Source organism: Serinus canaria, chromosome 19, assembly GCF_022539315.1.
Source record: "Serinus canaria isolate serCan28SL12 chromosome 19, serCan2020, whole genome shotgun sequence".
NCBI lineage: Eukaryota > Metazoa > Chordata > Aves > Passeriformes > Fringillidae > Serinus > Serinus canaria.
This window is the reverse complement of record NC_066332.1, coordinates 92807-106499: the sequence shown is the minus strand read 5'-3', so window position 1 is coordinate 106499 and position 13693 is coordinate 92807. Positions and strand designations below refer to the sequence as shown.

Below are 13693 nucleotides of genomic sequence, written 5' to 3'. Positions count from 1 at the left end.
TGGCTGACTTAAAAGGCAGCTTTGCAGTTCTTCAGTCACTGCATTGACACGGGGCTTGGCAGCACCCGGAGGAATTTTGCTGTTCAAGTTCAGAGCAGCCGCTCGCAGCTTGGCAGGGGCAGCACCACAGCAGCAGCCGAGCCGTGCGCGCCCCAGCACCACGGGGACAGCGCCTCCCGTCCCCCGGATAGCTGAGGGCGGGAACCGGGCACGGTGCGGGGCTCACCCCCCTCCCGCTCTGCGGGCTCGCAGCTCCGAGGGGCGCCAGGACGGCGAGGGAGTCGCGACCCCTCCCCGGGAGGCGTGTCGTGAGGGCTGCGGGCGAGGCGTGCTCCAGGAAGAGGGTCCTTGCCGGCAGCGGCGGGGCGAGACCCGCCGCCGAGCCCCTGCCGGGGCCGGGGGCTGCTCGCACCTCGCGGCCGCTCTCTCCAGGCCGTATATGCGCAGCCACGTCCCCGTGCTGGCCCGGCCCGGCCCGGCCCCCGCTCTCCGCGGAGCCGCTCACTGCGCCTTGAGCGACGGCGGCTGCGCCTTTAGCGGCGGGCGGGCGGGCGGCACCGGGCGGCGGTGGCGGCGTCTCCCGGCCGCGTCTCTCAGCGCCGCAGGCAAGGGGGCGGCGCGGGGCCTCTGCTGAAAGCCGATGGGGCGCCGGAGAGCGGGGCGCCGGAGCGCCCAGCAGGCGAGCACCTGACACGGCTGAGGACGGCTCCGCTGCCAGCGGGCAGCCCTGAAATGGCGAAAGCTCCCCTCTCAGGTAAGTGCTGAGCCTGCGCGGCGCAATGGGGCAGTCCCGAGGGGAGAGCGAGGCCCCTGGGGCGGGATGGGGCGGCCCCGAGGGGAGCGCGGGGCCCCGGGGGCGCGGCGGAGACGAAGCTCCGGCACGTTCCCCGCCCACCCGCGGCTCCGTGGCGGTTCCGTGTCCGCGTCCTTCGCCGTCGGCCCCGCAGAGCAGTGAAGGCGAACTCGTGTGAACGAGGCGCGGGTACATTCGACCTCGTCGTCGTTATCGAGCACGGCCCGCTCTGCCTTCGGCACCCGCATCTGCCGGTGCCGTGGTCAAGGCGCGGCCGTGCGGGTCTGCGGGGGCATCGCAGGCGCCCGCGGCCATCGCCGCTGTCCGGCCTCCTCCCCGCTCTCCGCCGGTGCTGGTCCGCGAACGGTCTCTCCCAGCTTCAGGGAATTCCGGGGCTGACGCCTGGTCGGGCCGGTGCTCGCTGCCGCCCACTCGGGAGTAACAGACCGAGAGGCAGCAGCCGTGGTCAGAGAACAATACAGGTGTGCAGTTGGGTGGAATTTGACGAAAGCCTGCCCTGCGCCTTGCCTATTCATGTAACTTGTGCTTCCTCTGGAGCCTGAGCACTGTGGAGGTTGGAGGTCGGTTGGCTGGGGCTGGGACCAAGGCTTGAGGATGCTCAGCAGCAGCAGCACCCAGATGTCCCGTGCCCTGTGGCAGGTGTGGCCTCAACGAGGTAGCATGTGTTCTGTGTGCACGAAGCCAGAACAGATGAGAGTGCAGTTGCTGATGCAGAAGTGGTTTTCTTCTAGGTTGCACACAGAATCCATTGCCGTTGCAGGTGAAGGCCCAACTGCTATGACTGAATGGTCAGTATGTGACATTTCTGGTGTTTGGTGCCAGGTCTGGACACAGCTTCAGAGCAGCATGGCAGTGTTAAACCTAAACGCAAAAGGATGTTTTTTTACAGCACTGTTTATTTCTTTACTCCCCCAAAATAAACATGGATTGGTGGCAGCCCAGAGATGTAACACTCAGAAACATGAGAGCATTAATAATTTCAGTGGATGCAAATATAGGATTGAACTAAATGTTTCTTTTCTGTCTTTGGAAGATGAAGAAGTAATCAAATAGGCAAAAAGACTCGTGGGTTTTTGGTTTTTTTTTGGCATTAGCTTGCAGTTCTTTTAAGTTTGATAGGAAAATTAGAAGAGGGTATTGCTTTTGCTTTCTGTGATACATGAATAATGCACCCTGCATACATACTTTGCATGTTCAAGTACACAATTTTGCGCAGGAATTTTAAGGCATAGTAGTTGTCTTGGATGTGATTTCACTGAAAAAGTGTGTATTTTGAAAGAAGCTTTGTAATGGCAATACTTATTTCAAAGAAAAGTAAGAGACCATTCACAAAGAAGGTCTGGAAGAAACTATCTGGTCTAGGCATAAGGGAAAATGTGCTGCTTTTATAAATTGAGCTTACTGAGTTTATCAGTGTGGGCTACAATATGCACAAATATTAAAACGTTGTTTTGCTTGTATGTATCCTGCCTTGCAGTCCCTGCCAGTGCTGTAGCCTTACCTCAAATAGAAAGACCAAAATTGTAGTGAAAATGTGCTGTTTGCTCACTGTTGAATGACAGGTGTGCTTGTAAAGGGCTTTTAGACATGGTCCACACTTGACTCATTTGAGTAGCCAGATCTCACCTCGTGAACTCCAGACCCTAAGCACTTGAAGTTGTCCCTATGCAGAAATGCTTGAGCATTTGCAAGTGTAGATTGTAAAACCACATAAAGACAATTGCAGATCACCACCTGGCATGTTCCTGTGGGAGTGGTAGAGTATCTGCTTTTCAGCTCTTACTTCATTTTTAACAGAGCACAGTGACTCAAAAATGCCAGAGCCTCCTCAGAAAGCCAGAATCTCTGCACTATGAAAGTAGAGACTTAGAGATGTGTTGCAGGCAGTCCACCTACAGTCATTGCAGGAAAAGATTGGAGAATATTCATATCTTCTCTGGTTTTGGGGAGTTAGTTTGGAGGAGGTGATGACACTGCTGAGAGGGAGGGTGAAGTTAATTTCGGCTGTGGGGAAGCTGGCATCTGAAGCATCAAGAAACAGCTCTGGGAGATGTACAGTGTTTACAGGAAAGTTTGATCTAGGGTTTGAAGTCTGAACAGTCATGTTAAACCTCTTTTCTCTCTTCCTCCACCTCACTAGTAATCCTGTAAAGTGCAAGACTGCAAATGTCACTGATACCTTAAAATAGGGGCTTTAAGACCTGCATGGCTTAGTTTTTTGATTTGTTTTCTGTACTCAGTATTCAAATACATGCCTATCCTTACCATCTGCTGCAGAGCTGCCAGTGGAGGGATATAAACAGTAGACAACAAGGGATTTCTCACTGTGAAATTGCTGTGACATGAAAGACACTGAATGAGGAATGAGAGAGAGGAGCTGGTTGTGTTGGCCGCTTCTGACCACAGTGGCCATCAGTTAGGTCTTTCACTTCTTGACAAGAGAACCTGCAATTTTGGTGGACTTTTTTCTATCTGTAACTATGTCTGGCTTTGTCAGCTGTGTATTTTGACAAGGGAGCTTGACATCTTGACTTGATCGTCCACTTTTTTCTTCCCCATCCCCTTTGGCATTCTATGTTCTCTCTACCCTTCCTCCCACCTCCCACTGTTATTTTTCTTCCTTTTCTCCGTTAGCCTCACAGTTTTGTAGGCCTCCCACTCCATGCCCCTTCTCAGCCCCTTCTGCTGAGTGTGTTCCATTTCAGCTCCAACTGATTTTATTTCAGTTCCAGTCTCTGATGCAGATTCATTCTGTGATTTTGGATGAGGAGGCCTGCCATCAGTGATGGGATATATGGTCCATCTTTTTGGTGGTCAGTGTGCAGGCAAGGACTTCCTCTGATCAGCATCTCCCTCTGTCTTGTATGAGCTCCTGAGTCTTAGGAGTGCCTCCAGTAGTTTAAATTCAAATGCTTGTAATGTACGTCTTCAGTTTTATGATTTCCAAATAAGAAATAAAACATAAGTAGGAAATAATTGTGGGTGAACTTGGCCTCCAGTAAGTCTTAACTTCATAGTCACTAGGTAACACTGTGTGGGTAGCTCAGTTAAATCACTTAATGGGTAGGCAAGAAGAATCTGAAACCAGCAAAACAGAAGGAAATATTATTATGCAACAACAGTCAGTAGCAATAACAAAGGTCATTCCTCCTACCCAGCATCTCTATCCAAATAGAAAAATGACTTGTGCTTTTAAATTTTATTAGGACAACTGCCCCTGAATTCAAAATGGTGTGCTTCTAAAACAAGTTTTGACCGGTGGAAATTTTTTAAATCTGTGTAATAGAGTATATTTTTTATTATTTTTTTAATTGAGATTAAGTCAGTCCTCAGTATTTGACTGTGTAAAAGACTGCGTTTCCAGTAGCTATGAGAACACTGTGTGCTGTTTCATCTCTACCTAGGTGTGGTGATAGTATTCAGAAGTGCTTTCTTTATCATTGCCTGTCTTCTGGCATGTGCTTATGTCTCGGCTTGATTGGAAATTGGAAAATGTTACCAAGCAAAAGACGTAGAAAAAGGCTGGGCGTCCTGCAAAACTTGAAATCTGTGATAATATGACAGTGAAGTAAATATAATTGAATTCATTTTACAGTAAAGCCCAGTGCTGTAACTGCATCCAGTGAAAACTGCAGCTCTTACCCCAGTCTGCTTGAATGCATTTTCCTGGCAAGTCTGGTGTGAGCACCCTTGGGCTGGGATGGCCTCTGGAACCAGCCTGTGATGCTGCCAGTACACAAGGGGCTGGTATGGCTGGCATTTGGGTCATCCTGCTTACTTTCCATGTGTCCTGCTTGCCTGGAGAGGTAGCAGTGATACATGCATTGGTAAGGAGAAGAGGGAGATGCTGGAGTGGCTCTTAAACTGATGCTTCTAGACTAAGCCTACTGTGCTGCTACTCTGCCCTCACAAGTATGTTTCAGGAATAAAATCAACGTACTCTCATTCCCAAAGAGTATGTGCTGGTCCTGCCCATGAAGTGCTTCTGTAAACAGTGATGTGATGACTCCAGTAAGGGTTTTTTTTTTTCAGTTTCAGTAAGAGTTTTTAAAAGCTGTTTCAAAATTAGGAGAAGGCAGAACCAGTGAAGAAAGGTAACCTGGCTGTGGTTTCACAGCAGGGCTAGGCTTACTTCCTGTTGCATTTGAAAATTAATTTTCTGCTCATTAGATCCAGTAGCAGATTCAACCCTGTACCTTGGTAAGGTGTGCTAAGAGGACATCATTTCCACAGGAAAATGTTCCTTCCTTTTTCCAGAAGATATTCTTGTGCTCGCACATGTTCCACCTCTAGGTGTATGCCACCTAAGGACCTGGGGCCCGTACTGTGTGGTGTTGCTCTGTGCTGTCAGAATTGATGCCAGTTACTGGAATGGAAATGGAAAGTAGATGCCTTTTCTTTCTCCTGACTTGGTGTGCATTTTGAATACTATCTTTTCTTAACAGGTAATATTGAAGCAGCATTTTTGGTACTGGTAGCAGAACATGTGCATACTATTGAGTAACAATGGTGAGCTGTTCTGTCTTAGGATGCTTGGGGCTTCCGTGATGAGTGTGTTTTGGACACTGGGTCTTCCAAAGGATATAGGAAAGTGATTAAAGTTGGGAATCAACAGCATTAGCTATTCACTTTTCAGAGGAAAACCTTTGCTTCTTAAACGTTTTCCAAGCCTCTTCAGCCTTACTTTACTTACCTGTTTTTCTGTTTCCATTTCCTTAGTCCTGAGAATGTTGGCTAATGACCAGTAGGGTCACTTTAATTCCTCCTGTGTTTTTCTTGTTTTTCCACTCTTTTAGAATCACCCTCATATCACGTGTAATGAAGCGTGCTCATGCACTGCTTTATTGTCATATCGTTGCCAGCTTGATAAAAAGAGACACCTTTGGAAAGAATTTGGGTTTATGCCTCCTGACCAGAGGAAGCTAGAGCTGATTCTTCTCTTATATATACTTTGCAACTGCTGGTGGTTTCTTATGGAACTATGGTAGAATGAGCCCTGCTGGTGTTTCTGGGTGAGAGTAGAATTGGCATTTTCCATTACTGTTCCGCTCCTTTGGTCTATTTGTGGAACATATCAGAGATTGCATCATTTTAGTGGGTTGTTCCTTCTCTGGATGGACAGTATTAGAAGCTGCTGGTATGTGAGTGGGAGCTGTTTCTTCTGCTGTTTCCTGGAATTATGTACACTCACTAAACACCAAGGATTAAATTTGTCTTGCATCTGAATTAGGATGACGTGTACAGACAGAGGTGCAGTCTGATTTGCCTTCAACCGAAGCGCGAGCGTTGCATAATAGAACATGGAACTATTTCTGTGGCAATTTTTAGCCAAATAAGATCCTGGCTATTTTGCTGCTTATCACAAGAGGTTGCAGCTGATTATGATCTGTGGCTCTTTCCCTTATGGAAGTCGCTATGCAGGATAGATTTCAGTTGTGATTCTTACTTATTCATAGTAGAGGTAAGGAAATTAATATCTATCATGCATCACAGCACCTCCATCAGTCACCAGATCACTGATGCAGCAAAGTACCAGTGAAATTCCAGCTGTTCTTTGTTGATGAAAAAAAGACTTTTTTTTTTTTTTTTAACTGAGGAAAATCCCTGATTGTAATCTTAATTACAACTACTTACGGTTAGTGCTAGCCTTACTACTAGAGCTTCGAGCTTCTGCTCATAGTGCTGCAACGATGGCTCTGCTCTTGTCTTCTCCCTTGCTTTTACTGTGCCTCTGTGCTCAAGGCGAGCCCCGCCAGCTCCCTCTGTGACAGGTGACTGTCACAACTCGGAGTCCTGTGCAGAGAGAACAGGTTAGATAGAAAACTTTACTTCTGTTTCTTCTAGAAGAAAAGCACCCGTGCATTTCTGTGGGCTCTCCTTCCACCTCTGGGCAATGTTACTCCTATATCCTACTATCCCTCTGTCTTGCCTCCAGTTCAACTATTGTGACTCACAAATTGGTCATGTAGTGTTCAAGGCATTTCTCCATGCTTTCCCCTTCTTTGATCAGAAATTGTGACACTGAATAACGGAAATGAAATGAAAGTTGCTACCCGGGTGCAAAAACTTCTGAAATCTGGTTGCTAAGAGTCAGCTGACTGATCTGATAAAGGGTAGGTTCACTGCTGTAGAAGCATAAAGCGTCATTACCGAGGAGCTCACCTGTGCTCAGAAGTAGGGCTGGTCTATTCATTCTCTGAAACAAAATTATAACATAAGATATGCAGCAGTTGACAGTGTAATCACATCAGTGAGCCCAGGAAATGCCAGTGTCTAATAAAATCAAGAAATGTTAATGGAGTCCTCTGAAGGTGCCTAATGCTAATCTGCTGTCAGAGAAGGAAGCAGACTCAATAGGACCAATGTATTAGGGCAATGCAATGCAGTCCAGCCAGCAAATCAATCTAGATGTGGAGAGCTGTTGCAGTGAGCTTTACACATATTTGTGCTGCTGACTGTGGTTATGTTTAAGCTGCTTCTAAATCTAGAAGCATTCCCAGTGCAATACAATAAAACTTATGCTCCAAAGATCTTTTCTCATAGCCAGAATTTATGCCTGGATATTTGTGACACTTTTCCCTGCCCTCCCTACATCAAACTCCAAGGTCCCTGGAACCATGGGTTTTTTTTGTGCGGGGAGTACTGTTACTGATTTTCAGCCAGGCCAGTGGCAGTTCTCCAGGGAATTGCTGTTTGCTTTGGAGTACCTTTGAGTTTTTTACAATTTTTAATTCTTACAGCCTTCTCCCTCCTTTCATTCTTCCGTCCTCTCTCTCTCCCTCCATCCATCCCTTCCTTGCTCCCTCCCTCCTTCTGTCCAGCCCTCCGCTCATCACTCAGGTTTTTTTGTGGCGCTTCCCACCTACTGCTTTTAGAATTTTGGAATGCCTGCTGTTCCAAGCATTGACCCAATGCAGACTTTTTTTCATTTGAAGTTCAGAACAGTGTTCTTTCTACCACTGTTTTGATGACTGTAGTGATGCATTTTAGGATAGGTATGTATCTGAATGGAGGGGGTCCAGTAGCTGCCAGATATCACCGGACACATTCCCAATACATGCTGTACTCTTGTAATGAATACTGACTCCTTAATAACCATTAAAAAAAAACATATCAAAATGCTATTAATTGACTATTATTTTTACTTACTTCTTAATAACCAATTTTTTAACCCTATTAAAATGCTATTAATTGATTATTGTTTTTACTCACGTCTTGGCCAGCTAAAATCTGCTGCTTCTTACCACCCTTCACTTATATTTCTGATTAATTCAGCTATAGGTGGAGTAAATGAAGAGCAAAAGGCTGTGACCTAGTGGCATGTTTTCTCCAGAATAATACAGAAGGATGCATCTTCTGTTTGAGTTGCTCTTTTACTACTGAGAGAAGAAGAATGCTTTTGTGGCCAGGGGCTCAGGATATTAGAATCAGGTCTGATGTCATCATTTGCGGAAATGAATAAAACGAAGGACACTATTCTGGTGGGTAATGAGTGTCCTTTCTAAAATAGTGTTGTTAGGGGTATGGTGGATTTGATCCCTGGTTCTCCACTGATTGTGGGGAGACTTTGTTGTTAATATAAGGAATATATTTCACTGCTTCTTTCTAGTGTCAGTGTTGCTTAGATGTAAGGAGAATTCAGATATTTAGACAAGTCTGGCTTACTAACTACAAATTAGTTTGAATATGATAACCCGTTAGGACCATCTAAGCTGTCATGACTGTATCTGTTACTGTACCTATTCTAATGTGGTTTTCCCTTTCTGTCTTCAAATGGGAAGCGTCCAGTGAAAGCCCCAGGCCCCAGCACAGCAGAGCTCTCTAATGAAACCAGTTCAGTGAGTGAGAATTAAGTAGCTTGTCTGCAAATCTGTGAGCCAAATAAGATGGCACTTATTTTACGAGTTAAATTGAATTTAAGTGGGAGCTACTGTTATGTCCTGGGGAAATGCTGCTTTGTGTCTTAGAAAGAATGTGCAGTTTGAGTGTTGGAGTGGAAGAGTCAGATGAATTCAACAGGAAAGAGTTTATCTTTTGAGGTCACTGCATTAGCTGAATGCAGGCTTATCTTTAACACAAACTTGTTTTAATCACTTTTGTTAAGTGGAGGTACTTTTTTGCCATCCTGAGAGCTCTGGCTGGCTGACAGTTGAGATTAAAGTGTGCATGATGACCATCCACCTGAGGCACCTACACAAACTGGTCATTAATGTGTTGGGTCAGGGTCTTTTCTGGAGCAGAGGTGAGCATTCCCTTGTGTAAATGTGGGTGTCCTTGTATTTTCAGCTGGCCCGTGCCGATTTGGTGGCGCTCAGCGGCACATGCAGAGTGTTCTCAGAGACTCTGTAGAGAGCTCCGATGAGGAATTCTTTGATGCGCGGGGTGAGTACACATTTTTGTCCTCCCCTCCCCTTTTTTTCCCCCAATTTTGCAACAACTAACTAAACTCCTTCATGGGTGAACTGACAGCATTGTCCTCATCAGACAAAACCTCCATCAGTTCTTCTATCCAGGATTTGTGAATGGATCTAAATTTACTGGAGTTTGGTGAGGTGCTGGCGTGGATGACTGAGCTGCCCTGAGCTGAGTGTGGCGTCAGAAGCAGCCAGACACCACCAGTGCAGACCTCATGGGGTCTGACCCTGGTCCTTCCCAGCTCAGATGGTGTGTGAGGTTACAATGGGACTGTTCTTGTTCACAGTTCTGATCAAGGCCATCAGTGTCCATTTTACTGATGGCCAACTTTAAAGACCAATGTCTTAGGTTTTTCACTATCAAAACTTTTTCTGGAGGGACTGGGATCTTTGCTTGTTCAAAGAGCAGTATTTGAATGCTTGCAGATTTCATCACAGAATATTCTGACTTGGAAGGGACCCCCCAAGGATCATTGAGTCCAGATCCTAAGTGAATAGCCCATATGGGGATCAAACCTGTGACTATGGCACTGTGCTCTAACCGCCTGAGGTAACTGCAGCACTCCCTACATCATCTGGGAGGCCCTGAATCTTGACATGGTTGGTAACATGCCAAGTTTTGTTCTGAAGTGGGAGAAGAATCTGTAGTTGTGTGCATATACAATCTCCCACCTCCAGTGGGAGGCTGGGGCTCTGTTTTGGTTCTGTTTCCAGGAACCAAAATTTACACTTTTCTGACACATTTCACTTGCTTTTTTCTGAAAGAGTTTTCCTTAAATACATAAGTTTTAATGTCAGAAGTAGTCTATGTAGTCTGAAATGCTTGTAATGACAGTTGCTATAGTTTTTATAATGGTTACTTGAAATAAAAAGATGTAAAGATAATGAACAACATCTGTTGCTGTGTTGTTAATCCCCTAATACCAGACTTCTAGTGAGAGATAATAATACGTGATAAATTGCTTCTGTGGATCAAATTTAAATGTGCATGGGAGACATCTAAGCATGAAGAGAATGAGAGATGGTGATCTTTTCCCACTGGGTATTCAATGAGAATAGGATACCCAAATTGTTTCAGCTGCATTTAAATCTTAAGCTTTAATGAATGGAAGAGTTGGAAATAGAAAATAAATATACCCTATCCTGATCTTCCTCCACACTGCCTTTGTGCTTTGCAATGTTCTACCAAGTGCTTAAAATAGCTGTCTTGATGATTTCAGCAATGTTTCCAAATTCCGCGTGAAGCTGCAGTTGTAACTTTGAGCGCCAAATCATACTTCAGGTTTTTTCTCCATAAAGAGAACTAAAATGATGGTGTTTCAGACATTCTAGATGGCGTAGTTTTCTTTGATGTGAATAGATCAAAAGTGTGACTGGATTCTGTCTTTGGGAGTATGATCATTTACTGTTCTTGATGGAATATTCTTTTGAATCATCAAGATCCATTGTTCAGTAATGCTTTGAAGGTCAGTGTGATGCCTGCATTTTTGGAGCTGGCAAGGCATGCATTGTAGGCTGAGAACAAGAAATGCACTTTAAATTTGCTGGACATAGTCCATGTTGAGTTGACACAAGTATTTCCAAGTTTAGATTACTTGACAGTTAGCTTGCAAAAATGCTTTTCAAATCAGGTTTTGTTTAGATAGATTTTCATTTCTTCATATCCTGTTAGTTGTCACCAGAGAGATATCAGCAACTCCCTCTTCCTGGCCCACGTTGAGGAAGTTGCAGACTGCAATGAGGTCTTCTCTCTCTTCTCTCCTCCCTCTCCTCCCCCTCCTCCCTTTTTTCTCTTCTCTTCTCTCTCTTCCCCTTCTCTTCTCACAAACCGAGGGACCTCAATCATTCCTCATAAATCTTGGTCTTGAGGCCATTCAGCATCTTGGTTGTCCTCATCTGGATGCTCACTTACAGCTTTAGATCTTGTACTATGGCACCCAAAACTAGACACAGGACTCAACGTGAGGTTGTGCCGGAGCAGAGTGCAGCAGTCACCTTCCTTCAGCTGGCTAGGGTGCTGTGCCTGATGCACCCCAGGACACAGTTGGCCTTTCTAGTTGCCAGGATGCACTGTTGACTCATATTCAATTTGCCATTAACCTAAACCCTCAGATCTCTTTCCTCATGTCTTCTCTTCAGCCCTTTCTCCCACAGTTTGTAAGTCTACCCAGGATTACCCCATCCCAGGTGCACAATCCAGCACTTGCACATGCTAAATTTCATATGGCTGGTGATTGCCCAGCTCTGTGGTCTATTCATATCTCTCTGCAAGGCCTCACTACCCTTGAGGCAGTCCATAGGTCCTCCTAATTTAGTATCATCTCTGCTTTCTCCTGATCAACCTTTTAGAAATAAAGTGTTGAAATGTCAGGAAAATAAATGTACACAGAAGCATAAATACTAGCAAAAGAGGCAGAAGGCGTTTCTACACTCAGAAACTCTCTTGGTGATAAGGGAGCTTGTGTTTTTGACAGAGGAAAACATATGTGTGGGCTGAAGTAGCGGGCATTATCAGTAGATTAAATTTATCACCAAAGAAACAAGAGGAGTTTGTTTGTGCTGGAGTGAGAGAGACCTGTCCAGGACAGAGACTGTGGCTTTCACCTCCTAAAAATGAGGTAGTTTGATACCCTTTTTCTGTCTCCAGCATAGTAACTTATACAGAGTGCTTCATCAGTGTTTGATATTCTTGGAGCTGCAAAGTGCAGCTGGAGTTGAGTACTATGAGGTTTCTTCATGGGAGAATTTGGAAGCTATCCCACATCTACCCATGTGTAATTTGTACTTCATAGACAGGCTGAAGTAGGAAACAGTGGGCACAGCAGTCAGCACGATTAAAACATAACATTAGTGAGCTGCTTTTGTATTCTGAAAAACAGCTGGGGTCAAATCTCAGTTTCTCAAACAAAGAAATTTCTGGCTGGCAGCCTTGTAAACAGAGAATCAAGCACCTGTGTTTGAGATGAAGCAGCTGTACATGTTTTGACTGTTGATTCATCTGTCATAGCTAACTACTTAATTCAGTGATATCCATATGGAAAGGGAGAAGTAATATTTTACTGTTTTATATTGCCTGGCTTTCCTTTGTTTCTTGCTTTCCATGTGACATGCCATAAGTTAGGCAGGAATTTTACAATGTCAGCATGTAAAATTATATTTGATGCAGGAAACTACCTTATAATTTTACTGCAACGTACTCTGATCACAGAAGATGGAAATTACAGCTGAATATCTCATCACAAAATTGTCAGAATATGAAATTCCATGGTTGACTAACATTTTTTTTCTCAGATTTGAAAAGCTGCTCAGAGAAGCCTGCACATTCCCATTTGGCTGTTTTATCAGACTTCAACAACAGACAGGCAAACACCCCTATACCAATCTCCCCACACATCTGCCCCACAGCCTTTAAGCTGAAAAAAAATCTTCCATAACAGCCCTCTCATTTGTTTTCAGTTCTTTTCACTGGTCTTCGTGCCTGCTGCACACACCTGCCAGTGTTCTAATAAAAAAAGTTAAAAAAACCCCCAAAACCAGCCAACTACTCCAACACTCAAAGCGATTATTATAGACTTTGTTTGGCAGTGGCTGCTCAAGAGAGAAAAGATTCAGACAGTTCTCTCTTTTCCATGTTTTTCCTGCACATAATCTATGAAGCATATAGGATTGCTGTAAAGCATACGAGTAGGCAAGATTTCCTGGATAGTCCTGCATAACCTGTTACATGTTCCCACTAGGGGCTCTAATGAGCGTTTATTTCTCTCTTGATCACTGGTTCTCACCCTGTCTTTTTTCTCTTTTTTGTCACAGCAATTTATTCTGTTCTTTTTCCTCTTACAGAAGAGATGGTGGAAGGAAAAAATGCTATTCTCATAGGCATGAGCCAGTGGAACTCAAATGACCTTGTTGAGCAGATAGAAACAATTGGGAAGCTTGAAGAAAATCAAGGTAATGTTTAGCTTGTATTACATAATGCTTAAGAGTTAACAAAACCATCTGACTACTGAAGCAGTTCACAGTGAAATGTCAGTTCTTTATTCCTGCAGCTATGTTCATAAGCACATTGTCCCTAGGTGTCAGCTCCTTCCCTTTTGGAAATCATACTTTTCCCATCTAGCCTGGTCTTTTAACTGGAATTGTGGAGCATTTTGAGTTGGGATCCGCAGCTAAATCCTCTGTGTTTCTTCTTCTCCTGTGCTCTGTAGTGGTCATTTATGAGATCTGGTGGCATGTGTATGTGTAAGACTCATTCAATGAAGAAACTGTGGAACTTAACACAGGAACTATATCATGCTGTGATTTTCAGAGCAGGATTGGACTCAGTGATGCATGCCATTATTTTCCTATAAACAGTGCAGTCTGCAAAACTGCATCTGCAGTATATTTACAGTATTCTTTCTCATTTGTTAATAGAAAGCATATGTCACAGCCTTCATGTGAACATATTTCTTATAACAGATTTGTC

General features: G+C 44.7%; 1 protein-coding gene across 2 annotated transcripts in view; it reads left to right on the top strand.

Annotated features, from left to right (window-relative positions):
- The first annotated feature begins 597 nt into the window (after positions 1 to 597).
- PITPNM3 (PITPNM family member 3) overlaps positions 598 to 13693 on the top strand; it is a 37118-nt gene continuing 24022 nt past the window's right edge. Inside the window, exons 1-3 of one of the 2 annotated variants that reach the window (XM_030231438.2) lie at positions 598 to 754; positions 9101 to 9196; positions 13069 to 13176. In XM_030231438.2, coding sequence (XP_030087298.2) covers positions 733 to 754; positions 9101 to 9196; positions 13069 to 13176 — 226 coding nt within the window. In that variant the 5' untranslated portion in view covers positions 598 to 732. The remainder of the gene's footprint in view (positions 755 to 9100; positions 9197 to 13068; positions 13177 to 13693) is intronic. The other variant, XM_030231437.2, reaches the window with a different exon arrangement.